We start from the raw sequence: 25939 nt of genomic DNA on the forward strand, positions 1-25939 counted from the left end.
AGCGCCTTTACATCCAGTGGGATTCAAGTCTGTTTGATGTGGCAACGCTACAGTGCGTTTCCTGAATTCCTCTGAACATCTGAAACGCACATTTTCTGCAGCACGTCCGCCTCACAGTTTTCCCCCTGAGCAGTGACGGCTACGCAACAAGCTGAAAAAAAGTTTTTATGAGGTGATGTCATGTTGATAATCAGATGTTATCACTATAGATGTTTTGTAAAACTGATTTAAGATGAACAATCCGAGTATCAGCATGTGGAGCTGCACAGAACGGGGTTGGACATTTGTAGTTCAGCTTTAGCGTGATTAACTCAGGCAGGTTTACATAAACATGGAATTACACAATTCCATTTTGTTTTTTAGTTTTCCTGTACCAAAATATCCATATTCTCTCTCCCAGTCTCTCTCTCTCTCTCTTCGTCATGTGGAAAGCATCTATTTGAGGTTTACCATCTGTTAACAGTCCAAAACACTTTAGTCAGTCTAAAGTTCAAGAATTAAGTTCCAAACCAGTGTTGGCTAATGTCTGATAAACACTACCTTCAGTATGCTTTGAGGAACCCCAACAATTCACTAATGAACGCAGGAAGTTCACCACACATTCGTAATAATTTGTGGTTTCTTTGGGTTTGCCATTTAAACTCTGCTCATTGCTCGTCAGAAAAGGAGTGTTATGTTTCCAGATTAAATCAGTTTATTGAAAAATAAACTTTCAAAAATGTGTGACAAAAACATGGAATTAAAACAAATATAAATATACAAAAATGCCACTCGGGGCTCTTAATGTTTGATAGTTTAGATCAGGAATATGGCAAATTCACTCCTTTTACATTACAATTAAGGCAGTCAACTAGCCTCAGCTTCATCAAAGTAGAACCTCTTTTTCTTAAATTAAGCAGAAAATATTAATTATTCATACAAATAACTGTAAGGATAAGAAAGAGAAAAAACTCTTAACAAAAACTCCGAGGCCTAAAATGGCAGCATCACAATAATTTAGAAAAGAAAACTCTGGCATTTTCACAAGAACAAAGCAACAAAATGTAGACAAAATATTCCTTAAATACTTGTTGAAACTATTAAATTCATTATGTGAAGATCCTTATGTTCCCTGAACTACATCCATCATCAACCGTGTTTAAAAAGGAGCCAACACTGAACTGTTACGAGTTACTGTCAACTAAAGCAAAACACTGTCTCAGTCCCAAAGGTTGTTAAACTACACAAAGTAAGGCAGACGTTCCACTGGGAGTGGAAAAATACGAAGATACAGAAGTGCAACAGGAGGCTGAGGGATTTGTCCCGGCTAACCTCCGCTAAAGGCACCTCACTGGTCTGCAATCTTGTAGATATTTACCTGGTAAACCATTAAAGGAGGCATAATGGCCTATGGTTACGTAAATACCCTATGGTAAATTTATTCAGGCACTTTGTTTTTTGGCAAGTAGTAAACTGAATCTGTAAGTTGTTTGGTGAACAGCGCTTACGTGTTGTTGGTTTTTTTTGTTTTTGTTTTAGGATGACTGTGGATGTTAAATTATCAGCTGTCCAACTGTAACGGTCGTCAGTAATTGAGGATCTGAACGTCAAACAGGTCACTCACTCCCTCATTATCGTCCAGGTTGAAGCTGTAGTCTATACCTGTATGTGGAGAGAGAGAGAGAGAGGGATCAGGAGTAATACCAGAAACACATGATGTCCTATACACTGAACACACAGCAGATTTCTAGCCACGCTAACGGCATCACTAAGGAAGGAAATCATGGAATGCTGGTCCATTTTCCAAACAGGAAATAATGCAACAATTATTGGACGGACTGCCAAAATATCTGGAACTAATATACAGTAAGTAGTACCCTGACTTTGCTGACCTTTTTCAGTGCTATTATGAAGACTATCATACTTTTATTTATGACTATATAACTGCAAAACACAAGCTAAACTACGTGTTGTAGTTGGTGATATTTGTTGTGATTTTAGCATGGTTACAGTGATGCGTCAGGCTCGAAACTTTGAAGTGAGGAGGGTAAAAACACACAGCCTTTTAGCATGATGTTAGGTGTAATTAACATAATTTATGATATCAGTTAATCCATCTAGTAGTGATGCTTACCGTCAGTAGACATCAGCTCATCTATCAGGTCAACACCTCCTGCAAAATAATTCAAAACATGTTTCTTTGCTCGCTGGTCTATTTCGTCTTTGAGGTAAATTAAAGTTTAGGCCTTAAAGTTTCACCACAATCAGAAAAGAGACAAGTAAACATTAAGCTTCCCCTGAGCTTCACTGCCGGCTGCATTTACAGTATAAACTCGGTCCCTTGTGTTCACACTCACCCCCTCCGTCGTCCTTCATGTGGTCTCCAGCAGCGCTGAGCTTCAGCAGGGTGCTCACATCCAGCACAGACTGAAACTCTGGTCCTGCCAGGTCTATCTGCTGCTGCTCCAGTGATGCAGCTACTGACTGAATGTGACACTCTGCAAGAAGGACAGAAGGACAGAAGGGGAATCAAGAATCCTTAGCTGTACAGTGCATGGTTTGGTTATTTAGACCCAGAAACGGCTGCCAAGGTCAGCTGCATTACAAAAATGGAAAATGTACTTTTTTTTTTTACTTTCTTGCAAAGAGTTAATCCCACTCTCATATCTGACAAAACAAAACTGCTATTTCTACACAGCTCTAAATGTAAAAATTCCTAAAAACTGGACTGACTACCACAATACAATTCTTTCCATGTTGTGTTACAGTTCATTCAGTAAATGTCTTTTCTGTTCCTCTTTTTCTCTAGAAGGGAAGAATGACTGGGTTTCACTTTGACAATGTTGTGACCTGCTGTTACCCAATTTTATCTAAACTTACATGACAAGGACGACACTGACTCATCTTTTTTTTTTTTTTTTATAAACCTATATCCGGATATGGAAGTGGTTTGTCCTCCAAACATACGGGAAGGCTCTAAACTGAAAAAAAATCCAGTTCCTTTCATGTGACATGATGTGGGAAGGGCGTCAACCGTCTTCAGAAAACAATTCTAATGCATCGTCTGTAAAACTATGCAGGATTCATTGTAACAACATGACCACCCGCCTAATATTGTGGAGGTTCAACTTTTGTTGCCAAAACAACCCTGACACATTGAGGAATGGATTCCTCTAACTTCTTGCTGTGGCTGCAGTAATATGTGCCAAAGTCCTGCAAGTTGCGAGGGGAGGACTCCACGTATCAGACTTGTTTGTCTAGCACATCCCACAGATACTCAACTGGACTGAGATCTGGGGAATTCAGAAGCCAAGTCAACACCTTGAACTCTTTGTGTTCCACAAACCATTCCTGAACAATTCTTGCTTTAATAACTGACAAATGATTTTCCTCAGCAGCTAGCTTGCCTCCTTCCGACAGTACACCTTTGTGTCATATGTTTTCTGGGTAAGATATGCATAAATACCAAACAATCTTTGTAATGTAAAATAAAAGGTGACTCATTAGACCAGGCCAGCGAACAGAAGTCAACACGGGCACCCCGACTAGTCTAAGACTACGCAGCCCCACACAAAACCAGCTGTGGTGCAACGTGTGTCTGACACCTTTTCATCAGAACGAGTAGTCGTTTTTTCCACAGTGTGAGCTACAGTAGCTCATCTCAGATTGGACCACATAGGCCAGCCTTCATGCCCCACATGATCCCCACCCTGTTGCTAGTTCATTGCTTTTCCTTCCTTGGACAGCTTCAGGTGGGTACCGACCATTGCAGACCAGGAACACTCCACAGCATGCAATATGTATTGTACAGAACCAGCATTTTATCATCTATGTACAGTAAACATATATTATATTTTCATATTTTCATCTTGATGCAGCCAGATTTCGACCCAGATTTCTTTTTGCCTTTAAACTACTGCTGCTAAAGAAACGCTGAGGTCAAACCACCAAGTGCACCAAGCCTTATCCGCATTGTTGTGCAGGGTGTTTTACTCAGAATAACATTTTTGAGTGAAAGTTTATGTAAGAAAGAGCGGTTTTAAACTTCCTCATACAGTTCGGTGTGTTTGTTGTATCACAGCATAGTTATTGGGTGAATTGGTTTTAGCCAAGTGACCATACACACCGAGCGCTTAAAACCAACAGACTTTCAGTAGCATGTCTGCAACATCTCTACTCTCATGTAACTGAAATAACTCACACATCAGTCAGTGTTATCGCAGACACCCAGCATTTGTGATCTGAAAGTCACACCGACTACAGCAGCTGAGACAGACTTCATTTAACACCCTTTGACTTGCGTGGTTGAAGGGTGTTATTCCATGTAAATATGAGAATTGAAAATGAAACTGTCACGCAGAGCTATTGGAAGGCTAGCTCTTCTATGCAGGCCGCTGTTGTGGCATGGGAACTGACAAAAAAAAGAACTTGATGCTACAGTTCATTAATTAATCAAAAAGCTACTGAAGTATGACTCAGGTCTTTCAAACTGTGAATGGCTAAAACGTATATTTTAGATTGATTTATGGTGTGTGGCTTTGATTTGGTTCACTTAACTGCACTCAGGAAGTTTGCTCAGCGAGGTTGGCATTATGACAGACAGAGGGCTTTTAGCTTTGTTATCATCACATAGTATAACAGAAGCAAGCAGTAACTTATTTTAAACCTTTCGTGTTCTTACATGTCAAGACGTCATGCCATCTGATATTTCTGAGTAACTGCTGAACAGTAACAGTAACTGACATGATCCATTTCATAATGCCAGCATCTGCTTAGAGCTTAGATACTGGTGATTTAATTTCCTTGTGTATGGTGTGTGCCATTATATTATATATCCTTAAATCACGTCATCCTTCACTCAGGGTTCCCACTCCTAACCTGAAATTATTTTCCAGGACTTTTCCAGGACATTTTTAGCTGCTACAGAGACAAGTTATCATGTCATACACTAATACATTCCCCTGTCCCGCTCATTCTTTGGAATGATACTAGCGACACTGGCACTTTTCAACTTACCGTAGTCCCGAGTTTTGTCTCTAGGCGCGGGGTCTGAAAAGTCACTAAAGCCAGAAATTCTCTGCTAAAGCTAGCAACAAAATCAAATTTGATTTGCTGGTAGTGTCACGTGGGGCGCTGCGCTGGCTAGAAGCAGAGAAGCTCTGTGCCTTATGTTGCCCAGAAGACATGCATGCGCATAACTTTTAACCCGTTTGCATTCGGTCAGAAGGCAGGGGGAGGATAAATAATTTTCCAGGATAACTTAATAATTTTAACTTAATAATTTCCAGGACATTTGACCTTTTTTCTCATTTTCCATATGTTTTCCATGACTGGAAAATTGGTCAATCATTTTCCAGGTTTTCCAGGTTTTCCAGGACGCGTGGGAACCCTGTTCACTATATTGCCCTAGTGATGCTGATATTTAGAAAGCGTAGGAGTCCTGTTTCGTTTTAGAAAGGACAGCAACCAAAGAAATGTGAATGAAAGATTTAAATTTGTAACTTAATACTGCATACTGGAAATATTTCCAAAAATCCAACCTTTGCCCACCCCCCACCCCAACGAACAACTCTTGCGACTCCTAATGATGGTTTTTAAGGTCCAGTACACAACTCAAGAAGAAATCCAACTCTAAAGAAATCTAAACAATAGGTCCGTGTAGATTCCCAGCCGTCTAGCTCTGCGGGATTGCACTGTATCTGAAGGGCGCTGCCATTCATGTGACCTGAGGGTCACATGAGTTTCGGGTGAGTAATCACAGATGGCCCAAAATAGAAACTAGGAACTTCCTACCAGTCAGAATTAAAAAAGTAAAACATCTTCAAGAACAAAGAAAGTCCAGCTACTTTCTATACGAGCACTCGGGAGGCATAGCAATAGCAAATGTAGCTCTGTAATCCGTGTGAGGTTTAAATGAAGTGTTCTGTATGAACCACTGTTTAAGGGATATTGTATTAAGACTTTGTGTTGTGTTACTTTTTCAAGCCGCTGAAGGTGATGTTTTATATTTCATTTTGTTACTGAGCCCTGCTGCATGTTTTGAATCAATACAAACACTTCCATATACATCTAGAGGAACTTCCAAAACATCCTCAAATCCCACGGCCCCCAGCCCTTACCCATCTGCACGTCAGGAGGGGTGGACAATGGCGTCAGCACTTCATCATGTTCCGGCAGCACCATCTGGTGGTCTGAGCAGAGAGAGCCCTGGCTGCAGTAGGCGGAGGAAGTGAAGCACGAAGACGCTGAAAGGGGGAATCTTTGCAGGCTGGCGGGCGTGCTGGGTGGCGATAGCATCGGGCAGATGTCGTCGGAGGGCGGAACAGGAAAGACTACAGGTAACGCGGTGTCTGAATCCTTGTTGATCAGCATGACTTGGATGGGAGCCGAGTGGCTGCGCAGGTTCACCTGGTACTTCTTCTGACCCTTTGGAACAGGAGCATGTTGGTAAATTTATGGTTACAGCAACTACAATCAATATAAGGAAAGAGTTAAAGGAATATGTTGAAGTGGCAACCCCATAGAAAATAATCACATCACTGTAATTTCCCTCAGTTTTATTGGACTTTTTAGCTTTGAGCTCACGGTTCTGCTTTATGGCCAAGAGGGTTACAATTTTGGTTCACGGTCACGGCAACATTTACAGACTGAGCAGCCAGCAAGTTCTGCCAATGAACAGTACGACAACATCAAATAGAGCCCATGGAAACACAAACACAATTACATAGGAGTGTGTGGCAGCTAAAAATATTTCCCTGACTGATCATTGAGACTAGTATGTTCATAATCTAAAATAAAATGAACACCACCTCTGAGTGAGCGTCTCACTAAACGCTATTCCATCATATTGAAGTTGGCATTTAAAAAGACCTCTTTAATTACTGCAGCACACAGCTGACAAAAGTTACAGCAAGTGTGTACAGAAAACCCAGCTAAGTAAGCCCCCGGCAAGCCGTTTCTCCATTTCCATATTCCCCAAGATACCGATAAGTAATAAGTTTAATATGCGTTTTATATGCGACTGTTTTATATGAGGGCAGAGCGAAGCTAAATTCTACATGTAAACATCAGCGAAGCAAACTACCATTTCAGGTAGAGGCACCTCCAGCTGAGTCCCAGCAGGAGCCACAACAGCGAGAAGAGTGTCTCCGCTGAAAGCACTGCAGATGTCTTCGTGTGTCACAAACTTATAGGTGGAATATTCGTTAAGGAAACAGGATTACTTTTGGGAGGAAAACGGGAGACAATAAACCGGATAAACAAGACTGTGAGCATTGTGCAAGTCAGGATTAGCCTGGCTGCGATTTCACTGACTGACAATAGCAATTATATTTATAATCCTCCCTTTAGAGCGTTTTCTTTGTTCGATAAGCAAACAATGTAAAAGGATCAAGAAGGGAATTCTTTCCTCTGAAATTAGTAAATGAGGCCCCAAGAGGAATAGAATTACAAACTGTAGAGACAGCTAATAAAAAAAAAAGAAGGAAAAAAGTGACATTTCACTGGAAAAACATCAAATGAAAAAGCTCAGTAACAGATGTTTTATACGCTTAAAATGAACGCAGTAAGCTGATATAAGGTCATTTCATAAAGTGGGAATGAAGGAGTAACAGATTTTAACTCCTCTTAATGTGGGAGACTAAAGAAAAACTGAAAACAGACGTCTTAAAAGGATATGTACTGCTGATGGGATCGTGTTTGAGGCGTTTGATGTTCTCCTCCAGCCAGGTCTTCTGGTCATCCAGCGCTTTCTCCTGGGCTTCTAGGTCAGAGATTTGTGCCTTTAAAACTTTTACCTGATCCAGCACCTCCTGAGTTTGGCTGCCTGTGTTTTCTCCCCTTGACAGGAAGAAGATAAAGGATGAGAAAACATATCAGTCAAATACTGCGATTTCTCACTATGTGAATTAAAGAGTAGATTTCATCTGAATTGACAGAAACTGAAAGTATTATTTTTCTAACCTCCACTGGATTATATTCTTGTTTTTCTTCTCGATCAGCCCGACACCTTCCAGTACATTGGTGATGTCGTATATTCTCCTCTTCTGCTTCACTGCCAAGCTGTCTGCAGCCTGTTAATTCAGACAGACACCTCCGTAAAATGTCTTAAGACGAACCCCTTACTCACGACATGCATCACGGTTTGTTTTAACAGACGCTACCAGGAAGCTTCTATGGAAAAACATCGCATGAGGTGAGACACTCCGGCAAGGCCAACAAATGAAGGATTTGGTAAATTAAGCTGCACAAACAGCAAATCAAACTCCTTGGCAGAAGAGGACAGTTATACAATAGCAGAGGAGGAGGGAGGAGGGCGGAGGGAAAGGGTCTGAGGAACCTGCTGTGTAAACATTATCCAGCTTTGGCGCGCAAGTAGAGAGGGAAATCTCTTTATCACTGATGAAAAAAAAAAAGAGCACTTTGTAGAAATTAAAGTTTCGTGTAATCCTGGGGGCGACGCGGTCACATATCAAAACACTGAAAGACCTTCTGCTATCACTACAAGTCTTTTAAAAGACCTTGGCAGTAGTTGATAGCACAGAGTAATTGGAAAACTCATTATAAAAACATAAATAGGTGAGTGATGTTGTTACAGGTTTCCGGTGCAAGAGACAGGAGGGTCACAAGATACATCAGATGGGTAGCAAAAGCATTACAAGGACAGGCGGGCGGAATAAATAAAGATTATTTTCAGCCGGGCAAACCTCTTAATCTCTCTCTCTCTCCTTCTATCCAGGTTGCTCTGGTCACTATCCGTAAACATGTGCAACTACTGGCATTGAGTCACAAGCAGATGTGGTTTTATTTGAAGGGTAATAATCAAAAAAGCCTCAAGAAATCACTGAAGACTATCTAACTGGTAATAAAGGGAACGGCCACATTTAATATGAAGTCTGCATCCAAATCAGTACTAATGTATTTTCACAGTAATTCAATTAATACTTCATAGGTTTAACTGTTCAAAAATATGCAGTTTTACTTAAATGGACTGCCTTACACACGTTATACATATATGGGACTATTTTAGATGTACAGAGGGGAACAGTAATACAAGAAATAAGATTTTTGTCACCATGTAGAGGACAAGCTAGCGTGTTGCCTTTAAGCATTTAACTGTGAACTGGTATTTTACTGTAAACTGGTACTTTTTTTTCCCCCCTCCCCATTTCTTCTGTGTTTGTGGACCAGGATAGATAAGGCCGGCTAATGGCGGCTCGCTAGTCCACCTGTTAAAATAAATCAGTCCACCTGGTTGACCCCACTTGTGACTGACTGACAGCCCTTTGTTCACATCTGTCGTGTGGACCGTGGAGCTACTAAACACGGATTAATGCTCTCCAAAACAGCCCACGAACGAGAACACCGAGCCCGTGTTCTCTCCGTTTCACTGACCACTTTCAAATCAAGGACGCCATCCTTAGCTTCTTGTAGCAGACTGACAAACTTCATGGTGAGGAGCCCCAAACTTTTCTCATGGCGACTCGGTGTCGAGCGTACGGTCTCCGTCGTCTCAAACTCCATCTTCTTCCAACAAAAGAAACTCTTACTTAATTACTATTTATTTATTTTTCCGTTTAACTCCAAATAACTATCATTTCTTTCAGTTAACAGACAACGTCTCTGTTACCTCAACGGGGCGACCGAAGTACCTGCAGGCTTTTTAAATCAACGGACGTTACGTTAGGTTACTGTTGCCACGGCAACCCTTGTCTCGCTCGTGCCGTGGATGCGCACCCCCACCCCTGCGAAGAGAAGACACGCCCATTCCGAATTTGACTCCGCCCTTCTTCTCTTGAACAGGGCAGACCACTTCAACTGACAACTGAAATTATTAAAATAATAAATTAATTAGATATACTTACAGCTTCTGGTACAAATAAATAAATAAATAACAGGTGCAAGAACAAAATAAAATCAAAACCTCGTCATAAAAACTGTGGAAATGTATCAAAAGTAATAACTTAGATCACAATCATATTAACATTAGTATTGATATTATAATCGGTCAATCGGATATTATAATCAAACAAGTAAGATTATGATACGCCTCCATCTGTCTACCTCTGCTACATCTGGTGACTGTGATTTTCATTAATTTTTTCCCATTTGTAGCTCTCATATTTATAAAAAAAAAAAAAAAAACCTTCTACTTCTACTGGTCACTTTATTTTTCTAAAGTATCTATCTATCTATCTATCTATCTATCTATCAATTTTACTCATACTACATAAAAATTTTGAATGAAAGTCATACATTTGATATCTCTCAATTTTTCATAGTATCGCACATTTTATGAAATCGTTTTTTTAAATACATTGCGTAAAGTGCATTGCAAAGCCAAAGTACTATCCAAATACTTAAGTACTAAAATGCAGTCTTCCCAGAGAAAAAACATTTAATTTTATTAAATTGTGTTTTTTGTGGACTACTCCATTTTCCTATGAATGCGTATGGTACAGCAAATCTGCTACACTGTACTGTATAATATAAACGAAACATCCTTAAAGACTACACAACATGTCCACCGAACCCTGGGTCCTCATCTTACATTACAAACAGAAAACAAAAATATGCTCAAGAGAGAATTTATTTAGATAAAACAAAATATACTGATCTAATATGTACAGAAATATAAGTTTACATAAATATTACAAATGTTTTAAAATGACAGTGGTCCACTGTTAATTCACAGCTCAGATTTAAAAGTCTTTCAGTACACTCGTGAGACGTTTCATTTTCTCTTCCATGATTCTCTTGTTGGTTTCCGTCTCTTCCAGGAGCTGACGCATCTCCGTCTCTACTTCAAATACCTGAGTGAGAAAGGTAAACAGACAACCTCAGCTACACAAAACACTTCACAGAGGCTTCAACACAAAATGTTCACACTGCTTTATTCATACAATTCAATAACTGTATTGTAGTGGTAGCCTGGCAAATTCAACTCCATGGCACTCAGATTAAGTGTACGTCTACGTCGCTACTACTCTTTTGTCCATCGCTGCATGAAGCCCAGCCAAACAACTTAATTGGAGCATAACAGGTTCCCAATGGGACAGTTCCAGACCAAATTTCCACCACAAAACAATTATGGGTGGGGCTGCCAGTCTGGTGTAGCATAGTCTTTTTTTGGGTAAAATGCAATCAAACTCAGGACAGAAATTCGTTTTGAACATTTTGAAACAACAGCACTGTCTTCAGATCTTTATTTTTTCCATAAACTGAAGAATTTCAATTAATTCTCCCTTTTTGTACTGTCATAAAGGAGATGTATAAACACACTGCCACACAGCAGATCTTAATCCAGGAAGAAAACCCCCTCTGTGAAAGCTGTCAGCATTTTACCTTCTGATTGGCTTGCTCTATCTTTTTTTGTTTCTCATTAGCCAGTTGTAGCAGCTCAGCTTGATGGGCGACCTGGACAGACTCCAGCTGTCGGCGAAAAGCATCATCTACGCAGTGCAACTTCTCCACTGCAGCTCTGCAGGACAGACAACCGCAAATTAAATATCTTACATAAGGTGATGACAACACTTTGGATGCTGTCATAACTGCCGTGGGTAAAATAAATGCATGAATTACTGAGGGTGGGTGGCAGGAAGAGCAAACATATGTAATGTGGTGTTCAATTTAAAATGAAGGGAGACATCGCACAATAACCTTAATTACGCTCTTAAAAAAAATAACAAAAAAAGCAAAACCATGATGTTACCCCAGACTTTTTAAGAACCTTGTCATAACTGGTTCAGATTTTTCAGTGACAGCAATTCGATCGCTTTTCAAGGCTTGGGGGGAAAAGCAATTTATCATTCTATCTGACCTAGGAAATAACTCCGTTCTCCTCCAGGATTTACCAAAGCTGCAGAGCTGTCCTGGCCTGTTCACAGCAGGCAGGTGAAGATAAGACACATATCTTTAAACCTCTCAAACACTTAAAGCTATCACTATCAGACCAAACAACACAAATATGAGACCAAAAAAAGATAAATATATTTCGACACACCTTGCAGCAGCACAAAAGCATCACTTAAACAGGTTAATAATTGATAGTGTAGCATACTTGTGTGCTTCTGCTGCTTTATCTCTTTCTTCCAGCAACAAGCGCTCCTTGGAATCAAAGTTCTCCTTCATACGCTTCACCTGGCTCTCCAGTCGAGTGAGCAGGTCCGCCTTCTCCTGCCACTTCTTACTGGACTCACTAAGAGATGAGACACGAAACAGAAAACATAAATACTTCAGAGACTACATACAGCGTTAATATTTTATTGACCTGAGCAGCACCACCAGTTATGGCCATAACAAGTGTTTGCGTCAGGTTACATAAATATATCACTGCAACTTTAAATTTTACATTTATGTGGTATTTGAAGTTACTTATCTAGATGCAATTATACACTGATTGTAAAGCACTTTCAAGTTTTTGTCCTTGTCTCACTTTATCTTACGCCCGCAATCATCCTAGTGGAAACTAATGTGTGTGATGGGACACTTACTTGTAAACTCTCCTGACCTCCTCGAGCTCCACCTCCTTGTCTTCCAGCTGTTGTTTCAGCTCCTCCTTGCGCAAGCTCAGATGTTCCAGACGCTCCTTCAGCTCAGTCTGTTGGTTTGTTTCCTCCTCGTGCTGCTGCTGGAGCCTCTTCTGGGCTTGGGCCGCCTCCTCCCTCAGTTTGCGGATCTGATCGTCACGGTCCTGTAAGGACTAAGCAGCAGGAAGGTGGAGGATGGACACATACACATATGTACATAAAAATCAAAAACTAGATGGAGTCTGACAGAACGTTTTTGTTGTTTATCTTTTAGTCAAACACAATGATTTCAATAATATATGTATGAAAGTACCTCTTTGAGTTTGCGAATAGTCTCTGTCTGGTCGTCCATGATTTTGGTTTTGATTTTAAGAGCATCATTGTCCCTCTCATTCTGCTTCTTCTGAGTCTCCAGCTCAGTGCTCAGTACCTCTATCCTGGCCTCCAGACGTCCACGATCCTGAGCCAAGGATGCTCCTAGTGAAGAGAAATACATAAAATGTTAGTTTAAATGTTTTTTTTAATAAATTATGTAATTGCAAAGGAAAATCTTTGGTTAAGAGTGCATTCAAAATGAATGAGCCCAGCTTTTCCTACGTAAAAATGGGTCTACCAAATAACCACTAGATGGTGGGCTTTACCTGATACCTTATACACAGTCTATGCTTGATAAAAATGAAATAAAAAAATAAATAAATCTGCAGATCCAGTATTAATCCTCCATCATACCAGCTTATAAAGTAGAATCTACAAAATTTTACCAGCAAGTCAGAGGCACATGCATTTTAGACAAACTCATAGGACAATCTGAAGTAGTGTCGGTCAATACAACTAAAACCGACTATTAGAGTCTCCCATGCACTTTAAGGCTGACTCAAAGCACACGTCTAGCGTCCTCCCGGATGTGTCCCACCTTGCTGAGCGAGCTCCTGTCCCCAGATCCTCCTCTCTGCTCTGAGACCGTCTATCACCGACTCCTGAGCTGTGAGCTGTGACAACAGTCGCGCCTTGTCTTTCTTGAGCAACTCGAGCTGCAGGCCGAGACGCCGGTCCTGTCCAACCTCTGCTTCCAAGGAATGCAGACGGCTCTGGCAGAAAGACAGACAGTATTAATGATCAACGGCCATCTGTCACGGCTGGCAGATGGAAAGACAGCTGGACCATTCAGTATTCATGATGTCTCAAAGTAGTCAGTTTTCTACAGGCTCAGGGTGAAATGAAATGGCAAAAACAGAAGACTCACTGTCTATCTTTCATATAATGTGATATTTTAAACCTGATCAGGCCATGTGGGGTCTTAATTTACTTGAAGGGCATGAATAAAAAACTCTCCCTCTGTGTCTTCAGTGCTTCACACCTTTAGATCTGTGACAGCTTCTCTTTTGGCTTTGATGAGCTCGGAGATACGGTTCTTCTGTTCTTTGACCATTGTTGTGAGTTCCTGCACCAGAGAGCCCGATTTCTTCTCCCTCTGCTGTGACTGGGCGAGGGTTGCCTTGAGCTCCATCACTTCAGCCGTGATCTGATCACATGCCTCCTTCACCTACAGAAGGGAGAGTAAAGGTGTGGGAGGGAATGTCAATGAGAAATCTAGTTAAACAGAGTGAAGGGCTTCGGTTCAAGCAATACCTGACTTTACAATTTCATCAATCAGCGTCAACACTGATGTCGACAAAATAGGTTCCAGAGTTGTGTATTTACAGAAAACAGTGGCAGGTAATCTGTGTCTTATTCAGACTTTTCTCAAAGGTCAAAAGTGGCTGCCTTAAAGGAGAAAGTTGTGCAAGCGGTAGCAATCAAACATAAGATTACATTTTGTGTAGCGGCTGGATGTAACTTTAACAAGAGAGTGTGTATTGACTGAAATCTGTTCTGTTAAGCTTTCTTCCTGTGGCAATCACAGAGCACTTGTTCAGAGTCAAATGATCCTTATTCAATCTCAATCTCCATATCATAGTGGAGTCAATACAAGTTCAGTCATTTCACTTTTTACTGTACATAGTAATCACCCATCAACCCAAACAATGCAGTGTTAATTTCAGAATGGCATTACAGTGATTACAGGTGATGGCAGGTGTCCATCTTTTAGCAGACCTCAGAGAAGCGAGCAGCCTCGATGGTTAACGCCATGCGGAACTCGTCCTCCAGAGCGGCGTACTGTTTCCTGCCCGCCGCCAGTTTCTCCTGCAGGTCCGCCTCCCTGTGGCTGTGTCTCTCTTCCAACGAAGCTACCTCCTTCGCCACTGCCTCGCGAAAATCCGCACCGCCAGGTTGTAAGCGCAGCTCCAGCTGTTTTCTTCAAGGAGAATAGAAACAAGTGTAAAGAAGACACTGACCTGTCTGAAGAGCTAATGTGTCTTTACAGAAACGAGACAGCCTGCATGTTGTAATATGTTGAAACATTAAGAGGAATAACATGAAATACAGACTGTATGTTTCAAATTGGCTCCAATACTGTGAGTGACTTTAAAAAGAGGGAGAACTTTCTAACAAGACAAGCACGGCTCCTCCTAGTGTTTCAGAGCGAATCCCTTCAGGTGTACCTGTGCTCTTGTTCCCTGGATGCCAGCAGTTCGTGCAGCTGCTGTATTTTGTCTTTGTGCTGTCGTAGTGAGGCTCTCTGGATATCCAACTCCCTCTTCAGGGCTGCTGCCTTGTTCTCCAGCTCCTGGTGTCTCTTCATCTAAGGCAGAGGTGTCAAACTCATTTTAGTTCGGGGGCCACATGCAGCTCAATTTGATCTCAAGCGGGCCAGACCGGTAAAATAAGGGCATAATAACCTATAAGTAACGACAACTCCGATTTTTTCCATTTGTTTTAGTGCAAGGAAGAACAAGTAAATTAGGAGAACGTTTACATTTAATAAAAAATCTTAAGAAAAATAAGTGTAATTTGGGCATGTAGCTGTCTGCTGTTTAGTCCGGGGTTTCAGCGTTGTGTTCTGTCTACTTCTCTGACTAAAAACAATGGACAAATTAGGAATAACAGCTGTTTTCATTAAAAAAAATTGCTGTCTTCCAGGTCATTTTTGCACTTTCATAGCAAATTCATGCTGCGGGCCAGATTGGACCCTCAGGCGGGCCGCTTTTGACCCGCGGGCCATATGTTTGACACCCGTTATCTAAGGGAAGGTCAACTCATGTTTTGTATATTTGCCTGAATTAATCTCTATGTATTTATACACTCTGTGGGCTACATTAATGAAATACAGGCACTAATAATGAGCAAACAGTGTGTAGCAGAAGCAAAAACGCTCAGAATAAACTCGTCTTAGTGGATTAACATCATCTAAGGGAAACAAACTAGCATCTGTACCTCTTCAGCCTGCTGGCAAGTCCTGAGTGCGTCTCCATGGGAGATACTTTCCTCCAGTCTACGCAGAGCAGTCTTGTATTGTTCTTCACTGCTGCGGGCCTGCTCCAGCTGCTGAGTTAGGGACTGACATCTCCCTTCCAGCTCGTCAACACGAGCCTGCAACGCGGAGCGCCCCGATCGCTCTTTCAGCAACAACTCTTTCAGCCTGGATGGACAGGAAAATTTGATAAGACAGTACCACAAATTAAATTTTTTTGCTGGATATAGATATCGGGAAACCGCTACCAATTTTGTGATGCCCTTCACTGTCCTCTGTCTTTTATCTCCCAGCGTTAAATATGTGATATCCTGTGAAACATTGCACCACAGTCAAAATCTTATCTCGATAGAAGTGGAATGGGAATGGAATTAGCAGTCAGGTGGAGAGAAAGAAGCTACACAGTGCACGACTAAGAAAGACCAACAATGTGGAACCACCTCATGCACAGAAGTGCCCTTTTTCAATCTACCTCGATGAGTCACTTCTCTGTAATCTGTCTCCCGATGAGAGCAGAAGTCAACAGAAGCAGCTGCGTTCAGTGCCATTAGAAAATGACAGCTAAGATTGATTTGTGTTATACCGCTGACATATGCGTGTCACCAGGCTTCTAATTACAACCGTAACGCAGATTTATCTAAGCAGGACATGATGAAAACAAAGCACAGGATAGTCACACCTGGTTCTTGGATATATCTGCACACCGCAGAAGAAGCAATATGGCCCCATGTGCGCAACAACAGATATAGGAATATTTAAGAACAGGTAATTATAGCCTCTGGAATTTAAATATGAGGTATATAATCAGGGTGAACGGATAGGCTAATTATCTTTAAACTAAATAGGTTTATTATCACATTCAGCTGCAGGTATGCTTATAGGGTTTGGGGCAATGGAGCCAAAATGTGTGCTTGATTTAATAAAAGGCTCAATGGCTGCTGAAAGGCACAATGACAGAGAAGAATTTTAATGGTGGGATGGGTGCTCCTTGTTCAAGACTGAGACAGGCGGCAGGCCCTAGACACAAGAGAGCCAAACAAGAGAGCCAACACAAAAGATGAAGAACAGTGCATACAGCACGTGTCCATCTGAGCCTCCTTCTCACCTGTCTGTGGTATGCAGAGCCATGCTCTGGAGGTCTTTTTCCTCGCCGACCTTGGTCTGCATGCACTTCAGATCCTCGGTTAACTTCCTCACGGCTTGTTCTGCCTTCCAGCGTCTCTCTCTTTCCTGGTCGCGCTCCTCCACAATTGTCTGAGCAGCACATGTACAAATACAGGCATGAACATACGTTGGGGAAAATCCAAAAAAGGAGAAAAAATGTGGCATTAGTTTGGCTTCAAACTGAAACACGGATTTTAATATACAACTTAAGTTCTTTAAATTTCTATTCCAACACATTATGATGATGATATTTGTTACTGAACAATGGAACAATACTGAAGAGTTCAAAAGTGCTTGGTGAAAAATGAAGGGAACAAAAGAGGGAAACTTTTTACCAGTTTAACACATCAGACTCTTCATAACTGAAATCAGTTTTTTATATTCACAGAGAGAAAATCTCAAGAGATGACATTACTTCTAGTTGTATAACACCCAAATTTCCTGAGGCAGAAGGGAAAATGGTAATATTAATACGAAGATGAATGGAGCACCAGAATTTAATAGGGGAGTTTAGTTTACTATCATTTTTAATATATGAACCCAAGTGGCATACTTTATTACTAAAAATAAATACGACAAGATAATGAGATGTAAATTTTTGCGTGTTTGGATGTAGCACCTCTTATTGCAAGATACAGATATGCTGTTATTACAGAAAAAGCATGCATTTTTATTTTTTTTTTTATTTACTGCTGCAAACCTACCACTTTGCTCCCTTCTTGCATGGGGACATAACCTTTTTCTTATTACATTCACACAATAAAAATAGAATCTGCCATTCAGCATGTAGGTGACCTATCCATGGTGTACCCTGTAGGTTTCCTCCTCCTCAGTGGACTTGGTTTTCACATCGCCTGAGGCCGTCGCTGTTCTCAAAGGTCCCTTCCTTGTTGGCCTTGCTGCCTCCGTACCTCCTGTGCCGCCAGCCTTCCTCCTGGTCCCCGCAGCAGACTTTGAAGTCCACTGCTTGTGATTCTCCTGATCGCTGCGCATAAAACAAATCGCAGGTATTGAGCCAGCGGTGAAATTGATTCTCAACAGCCCTCCAGCTTAAGTCTGGCTAAATAAAGGTCAAAGCAGAAGACTTGCTCACTTCCGTAGGTGAGCAAAGTTTGAACGACTTTGAGCTGAATTCGGAGATGAAATCACCTTGATTTCTGATGAGGACAGTTGTGAGATTACTTAAGTTAAATCACTGAATCTTAAGCACGTGTCATCAGCGGCTGATGAAGTAAGATGAGGGGGCAGATGAGGGGGTAGTCCACGGAGGCACGGCCGTTAATCATGGGAGTGAGGTGACAGTTGTAATTTCTAACAGGGAGGAGGAACGTTTACAACATTGCTCAGAGAGGAAAATTTATCACCTCCGATCGGCCTCCCGATTTCCTCTGTCATTAAGATACCTGATATTAAGTCGATGCATGTTGAACACACAGAGACACTCATTGCCGTATGCTGTGTTTGATAATTATAGATGCACGCTGTCAATAATTACATCACAATCACTTCTGTGTCAGTAAATTCTGACACGTGTATAATTGTGTTTATCATTACTCCCTGCTGAAAGAGTTTTCTTAAATTTTAATCACCATTAATAGAGTGCCTTGCTCAAGGTAGTAATTTTTGTTACAGCGAAATCAGGGAGTACACATGTAAACATGACAGCATTCAAGGTTAGTTAACATGGCAGCTGAAATTTCTTTAATCTGACGGATCACCTGTCTGATCTCCTGCCCCTGCGCTCCTTGGTGCTCGCCGCTGACGTTAAGCTGCTGCGATGTTTGGGAATCCTTGTGCGCCTCTTGTTTTCCTTCCCGCTGTCACACTCGCTTTCCGACGTGCGGTCTGTGTCCCTCTTGGCTTTGCGTGCCACTGCCACCGAAGGGTTTGAGGATTTATCAGCTGTGGGGCCCTGGGAAAATATAAGTTTAGTCAGTAAACGTAATCAAATAATTTCATACAAAGCACAGTTAAGAGAAAAAAATAATGCAATTTATCTGTTTTAGACAACTAGTGATGACACTAAATTCTCTTTTGGTACACATGCACACAGTTTTTTAAGGTACTGGGCAGGTAGCTTGGTTTTTTTCAAGCATCCCGGAAAACAGTTCCTCCTGTGGATTTGTCACAGTGTCTTCTCTCTCCTCATGCAATCCCTGACTGACTCCCTGATGTTGACATCAGGGCTCTGTGTGAGCTGTACCATCTGGTGAAGGAATCTTTGTTGTTCTTCTCGCTGAAGACAGTTCTTTGAAACTCTGGATGTCTTTTCTGAGTCATTGTCATTGGATTTGTGAGCGGCCTGACGTCTCCCTGATTGTATTGTGTTGATGGATAACAGTCTAAAATTTTTCCACAGCACTGTATGTTGTATATAAGCTGGGATGCAGTCTAAATGTGAGTTACCCAGCTGCTTTTTAGCTTTAGAGATAAAGAGATTATAAAACAACACAAATATTTATTAAATGAGTTAACAGCAGTATTAAATGTTCACCTGCTGAATGAGTTGAGACACCTGGTGCTCCAGTTTCCTGATGCGCTGTTCATTAGCGGGGTCTGCCGGATCAGCCACGGCAGAACGAATCGGACGGAAGCACTGAGGAGCTGGATGTGTGACTGGATCCGTGACTGCTCCAGAGGAAATGCGCTGGCGAAACTGGGTCAGCAGCTGGTCAATGCGGGGTGTTGTAAGAGGGACATCACTTTTAACCTGTAATGGAAACTTAAATTAAAATTTCAGCAATATATTAGGCATATGACATTTCAGTGCATTTCTCGCACTCAGGAAAAGAGACATCTCGGAAACGCTGTCAAACTGCAGTTGGTCTTGCTTAACAGAAAAACAGAGGGAAACATGTAATATAATAATATAACATAATAAAAATTCCTACTATTCTGTGATACTCAGATTCTTCTGCATTATGATTTGGGAATATTTTTAAAGACAAACAATTATTTTAAAAGTTAGGCCTTTTTCCGTCATTGGTCTCGTGTCCTATTTGTACTATATTTGAATGCTGAAAATGAATCTATTTCAAGAGACTCTCTGGTTAAATAAATGTTGATTTAATAAAAAAAAAAAATGTAAATCTGAGTTAATATAATTGAATTATAATTCATGGTATCATGGCATCAAAAATTACCGCTTCATTGTGACTTGTATCTGAGGAGAGCAGGAGGTCCACATAGTCCTCGAGACCGGGGATATCACATGGACTGCCTAGACCTGGAGGTGATGGATCTCCCAGCCGGTCTAAGCCGTCCAGAACAGAGATCTGTGGCAGCGACTGCATAACAATCTCCCTAAAACCTGCAATAAACCATCAGCACAGACGCATTACAAAACCCTGACCATTATTCAGGTTCACATCAATGGCCTTCATAAAACATCAGATGATGTAACGGTTTTGCTGCATATGATCAAATAATTATATCTAAAAGAATAACCTTTGCATGGTATCCTCGTATGCACTACTGATGCACCTTACTTAATGGGAACCAAGCACGGCTTATGTAAGTGCATCTACGTGTACTGACAGAAAAGGTTGTAACAGTGCGTTAAGTACGCTTTCTTGGATTAAAGAGATGAAAAGAGACGCTTTCAACAGCTGCTGCTGTGAATGAGACATGGCCAGAAAGATATGAATAATGGCTGCACAGCATTACTGAAAAGGTTTTTTCGTTAATATAACTTGTCAATCCAAGTAACAAAAAATGACTAACCAAAGATATAAAGAGAGAATAATGGACTATAGTGGCCTCTACATATTTTTCCTAAGCTTTTATTATGGAACTCACAGAGAAATCTGAAAAACATCTTCATCATTAGGGATTTATGAAAAAACAAAATGAAGATAATTGTGTATATCCAGTACCATCGACGGTAATTTACACACTATGAATAAAATCCCTTATATGTATATAAACTTTGTCCATTTTATCACTCATCATTATCATCTTGAACATTTTCTGTAACTGGACAATGTACAAGACAGTGATGCTCGTTGTTGACCAATGCTGAAAATAAAATAATGACAAGTACTTCAGTAGAGTCATGTTCCCTCTCATTGACATGCAAACTTAGTTGATTAATCAATAAGTCAGTCAACAGAACATTTATTCTGCAAGTATAAAACAGCTTCTCTGTGTCAATCCTTCGTACGTGATAACTATACCCCCCTACAGAAAACAAATGCATTCTTATATAATAGTTCTGCACTAAATCCCCCTTCATGACTGTTTGAATGTTACGTTTGTGTAGAAACAGTGTGAGAAAGGTGGTAATTCAACTGTGTGATCATTTTTAAGATGAAGTTTGTGGTGCTGTTAAACTGCATTCAATTAAATACAAAAGGTTTTCTGTTATTTAGCCTAGCTCACTGACTAAAATGGGGTTGTTAAAATAATAGAAACATGTGTCGGCACAACACAATACAATTCAATAGTACTACTAACCCACAGCGTCCAAAATGAAAACACAGTTGAATCAACACCTCAGTTATCACCTCAGTTATTTAAAACAAATGCTGGATACCATAACCTTCATGAGAGCTAAGATTTAGTGCTTGACTATTATATTAGAATGCACTGATTATCACAAGTGCACCCAGTGAACTGGCAAGTAAGTGTATAATTATCCATATATAATAATGTACAGTATATACACCTGTGGTAATGTTTCTTGTCCTACCTGGTGACCTACAGACAGGGTTGTCTCTGCCATCCTTGGTCAAAGTGACTTCTCTTAAACCTCGTAATCCCAGCAGGCACTGCAAGAGATGATCGATGCTGTCCAGGTTGTTGCCATGGAGACTGAGGTGCTTTAGCTTGTACTCCGTGCCATGGAGATACAACAAGCCTAATGAGGAGATGAGGGGAAAAAAAGCACTGAATTATCTTCAGATGTCAGTTTTCTCATTTGGGTGCAGAAAAAGAAAATTCTTTTCAGACGGTAGTCAACTCACCAGTGAGATTATTTATCCGATTGTAGGACAAGTTTAATCTTGTTAGGTTCACAAGGCCATCCAGTCCTGTGGTAAAGGGAGTGGACATTAACAACTGAGTGATTTACCAGCTCGTGGAGCAGTGACAGCAACATCAGAGTAAACACAAGATCCTTTAATGAAGAATTATTACCTGGAGAACTTGCACAGAGCCGCCGCATTTATTATCTCAATAAAATCGTGACTAAAGACTCACCTTCAACCTTGGTGATTAAGTTGCAGGATAAATTTAGAGTCCTCAGGGAAGTGAGAGAACTTAGACCCTCAATCTTAGAAATGCAATTGGAGGAAAGGTCTAAGTGCCGCAGGTGCCAAGCTGAGGTCAGTCCCTCGATCCTTGGGATGTGATTGCAGTGCAGATTAAGCGACGTTACAGTGGGACTCTGGGGAATATCTAACAAACTAGACAGGAGGCAACAAGGTCAGATTCACAGCAGAAGGTAAAACTTAGTGCACACAAGCATTTGATTATAGGACAATTTGTACCAATTAATGATTAGTCTATTATTGATAACTTTGTGTATTAGTGATTTTTAATTATTTGGTTCAATAATCATGCTAAAAGGAGCATTTCTTAACATATAACAAGAAGCAAGACGATATTTACAATATTGCTGCTGATTAACTGAAAAATGAAAGCCTTGTGTTTACAACCTTTTAGGATTGCAACTCTTTAAACATGAATCTCCTTGTGATACATCACTGCAGCTTCCGGCTTTAATGTGAACAACATCTTTAATTTATAAAACAATTCTCTATCTTTTTTGGATTTATAGTGTTTTTAAAGACCCTAAAGAAGTGAGAGTATTTGAGCAACACAATGTTAACATACCCATTTACAAGTCTGCCTTATAGGTAGCAGTAAATCAAGTATTATTGGAAAAATGTACTAAAGGATTCATTGATTGAGAGGATCACTGGTAGCTGTTGATAGTTAATAAATGCACACTCTGATTTGATTTGTTTCTGGTCTCTGAATTACGCTATAATAAGTTAAATATTTTAGTCCACATATACAGTACAGTGTGTCTACGTGGCTTGAGTGGTTCAATGTTATGCTACTTTAAACTTATACGTTTCGTTCAATTGAGTCACCTTGGTAAATGTATTATGTTACGATTGTGTTGCTGCACCAAAAATAATGAATTAAACGTTTTATACAGCTGAGCTAAAGGGTTAGATATCGTTACCTTGTTATTTTTTTGTCAATAAGACTCAGCTCCTTGTCTCCCATAGCGACGGTAACCAGCTGTTTCTACCGTTTTTGCAACCATCAAACATGAAGTCTGCGAACGAAACAAAACTTAATAACAAACTACAGTTGTCAAATTAAGCTTAATGTGCACAAAGCCCAAGAAAAAATCTTTAGCTAAGTTACCTAGCAGCCGAGCAAACAGTTTAGTTAACATCGATGTAGCTCAAAGGAGGCAAACTTAGCACAAGCTGCCTACAAAGAACACTTTATCGTACTTTAGTAGGAAACAAGTCGTGAAGACTTTATTTTCTGACTGCCAAAACGACATGCGTTCGGTTTGTTCCAATATTTGTCGTCGTTAAGTTGAAAAGAATTGAACTCGCCGCTTCGAGCATTTCACTTCCTGTTTACATGACGCTATTAACGGTAACATCCGGGAAAGTGTGTTAGCTCCGCCCACTGCAGAATCGATCCACAGTGTTTAAGATCCAAAAAAACAATATGTAAAAGTGATATACTGTACTAGTGAACATATAAAAGATAGACGAATATATAATAAGTGATAATTATTAACTAAACAGTCAGTTCTGTTCTTATTAAATGTAAATAAATATACAGAATTATTATCAGCAAACTGTAATTTGGTCATAAACTACTGATGCAGCAATTTATAAATAGCATTGTACTGTCAAGATGTAGCTATGTTGTAGTTTTGACTACTTTACTTCCAGTTGAATCGACACAGTTGCATTTTAAGACCATACAACAAGCATATGTAACCATGTACATAATAAATAATCCCCCCTTGAAGTCCATTTGGTATGTATTCTGGTTCGGTCAGTCACATTACATGATTTTCCTCAGAAAATGCTCAAATAAAAACAAACAAAAAAAAGAGCTGAATATGCCAAGGATGGCCTGAGTTTCAAAGTTAATACTTTAATTGTAGAAAACAAAACCAGTCATCAGCCACCATTGGTAAAGGCATCTCTCAATCTAAACTGACTTTTCGTCCATGAGACACTGACCATGCAGAGTAAATACAATATTAAACTGATGAATTTGAATAATTCATTCATTCATTCATTCATTAATCTTCTGTAACCGCTTGTCCTGTGAAGGGTCGTGGGGGGGCTAGAGCTTATCCCAGCTGTCATCGGGCGAGAGGCGAAGTACACCCTGGACAGTTCACCAGTCTATCACAGGGCTAACACAGAGAGACAGACAACCAGTCACACTCACATGCACACCTACGGCCAATTTAGAATCACCAATTAACCTAATCAGCATGCCTTTGGACGGTGGGAGGAAGCCGGAGAACCCGGCGAGAACCCACGCAGAACCAGGGAGAAAAAACTCCATACAGAAAGGCCCCAGTCGGCCTGGATTCAAACCCGGAACCGTCTTGCTGTGAGGCATCAGTGCTAACCACCACTCCACTGTGCCGCTTGAATAATTCATATAGAATTAAATTATGTATACATTTCTCATTTTATGCTTGCCTTCTCTAAGATGCAACGCATTAACTTATCTATATTAGCACTTCCCTTGACTTACAGTATAGGTCTGTGAGTGGTGCATCCTCGCTCAACTACAGCTAATCACAGATGTATTATAAAGATCCTGACCCCTATTATACTCATAATTCCTCCAGCAGCTCCACAGGCTGCTGATTGATTCAGTTCATCACACACTGAACATTGTCCATATCAGAGCAGCTGTATGAGTGATCATTGTACTCACTGGCTGCTAGCCAGAGATGATAGAACCAATTATACCTGCAACCCAGCCACCGGCCCTCCTTAACCTGTGAAAATGATGATCTGGTGCTAATGAAGTGACTGAATTAGCAATGCCATCTGTTGTTGTGTCACCAGTACATCTCTCATAGCCTGTAGTTTTCAAGGGCAATGTATTAAAAAAATAGATGAATACTCTCATAGCCAATTAGGGAACGAGACTAATGTACAGGAATGCTATAATTAAATCTGAGTGGAAATTGAGCACATTTAGCATCATTCAGTGCCTTTACTTTCACCTTGTTACTCATTTGCTTTGAAAATGGTTTAAGGGTGGAAAGAAAGGTTACACAGAAGTTTAACTTCAGGCTAAGTCAGTTTATACGAGGTTGATGACAGAAACCTAGAGTCATGCTAGCAGTTCTGTGATGCTTTGAGCTAAATGCTAACAAGGGCAATGTTAGCATTCTGATGTTAGGTATATCTAAACACAAAGGTAAACACAAAGCAAATGGACTTAAACATTTTACATTTGTTTCTAGATACACAATAACCTTGATGATTAAGAAACATTACAGCCTTTTAGAAGGTATGTTTTTCCTTGTGAGTTCATCTTGTTAGCATGCTAACCTTCGCTAGAACAAAAGCAGCCTACAGTAGTCGCTGGTGAAAACGTTTCAGTGTTGCAAGTATGTGGTCATAAACCAAAGAGCTGTACAATTTAAAATTAGGTATTGCAGTTTATCCTGATTGATCTGAATGCCTGCAGTGATGGAGGAAGCAGTATATTCAGACCATCACTATTAACAAAGGCCTTCAGCTTGTTTATTACAAAATATAAAAAAAAAGTGTAAGCAAATACTCCTTAAGCATTTCCCCCCAATCATATCATTGAGTAATATTTTCTTGCTTTTAATCATCACACTGTGTCCTGCTGAAATATAGTTGTGTAGAATTATTGTATAAAGTGTATTTCCATA

At 40.4% G+C, this 25939-nt stretch overlaps 2 protein-coding genes across 2 annotated transcripts; both read right to left on the minus strand.

Moving 5' to 3' along the window:
* Positions 1 to 257: 257 nt before the first annotated feature.
* On the minus strand, positions 258 to 9537 carry e2f5 (E2F transcription factor 5). The gene is made up of 8 exons (XM_084546186.1): positions 9373 to 9537; positions 7942 to 8051; positions 7657 to 7818; positions 7064 to 7172; positions 6099 to 6405; positions 2337 to 2477; positions 2114 to 2152; positions 258 to 1641 (listed from the first exon to the last, which is right to left on the minus strand). The coding sequence occupies exons 1-8, from the start codon at positions 9499 to 9501 to the stop codon at positions 1565 to 1567; spliced, it is 1074 nt and encodes a 357-aa protein (XP_084402312.1). The 5' UTR covers positions 9502 to 9537; the 3' UTR covers positions 258 to 1564.
* Positions 9538 to 10465: 928 nt separating this feature from the next.
* Positions 10466 to 23622, minus strand: lrrcc1 (leucine rich repeat and coiled-coil centrosomal protein 1). The gene is made up of 20 exons (XM_084546546.1): positions 23404 to 23622; positions 23216 to 23311; positions 22222 to 22427; positions 21987 to 22052; positions 21713 to 21880; positions 20166 to 20332; positions 19517 to 19732; positions 18741 to 18934; positions 17833 to 18007; positions 16964 to 17112; positions 15822 to 16026; positions 15050 to 15189; positions 14601 to 14802; positions 13864 to 14049; positions 13420 to 13594; positions 12820 to 12983; positions 12471 to 12679; positions 12038 to 12175; positions 11323 to 11458; positions 10466 to 10790 (listed from the first exon to the last, which is right to left on the minus strand). The coding sequence occupies exons 2-20, from the start codon at positions 23257 to 23259 to the stop codon at positions 10680 to 10682; spliced, it is 3051 nt and encodes a 1016-aa protein (XP_084402672.1). The 5' UTR covers positions 23260 to 23311; positions 23404 to 23622; the 3' UTR covers positions 10466 to 10679.
* Between the last annotated feature and the right edge of the window lie 2317 nt (positions 23623 to 25939).

This window comes from Chelon labrosus (assembly GCF_963514085.1).
Source record: "Chelon labrosus genome assembly, chromosome: 6".
NCBI classification, from domain to species: domain Eukaryota; kingdom Metazoa; phylum Chordata; class Actinopteri; order Mugiliformes; family Mugilidae; genus Chelon; species Chelon labrosus.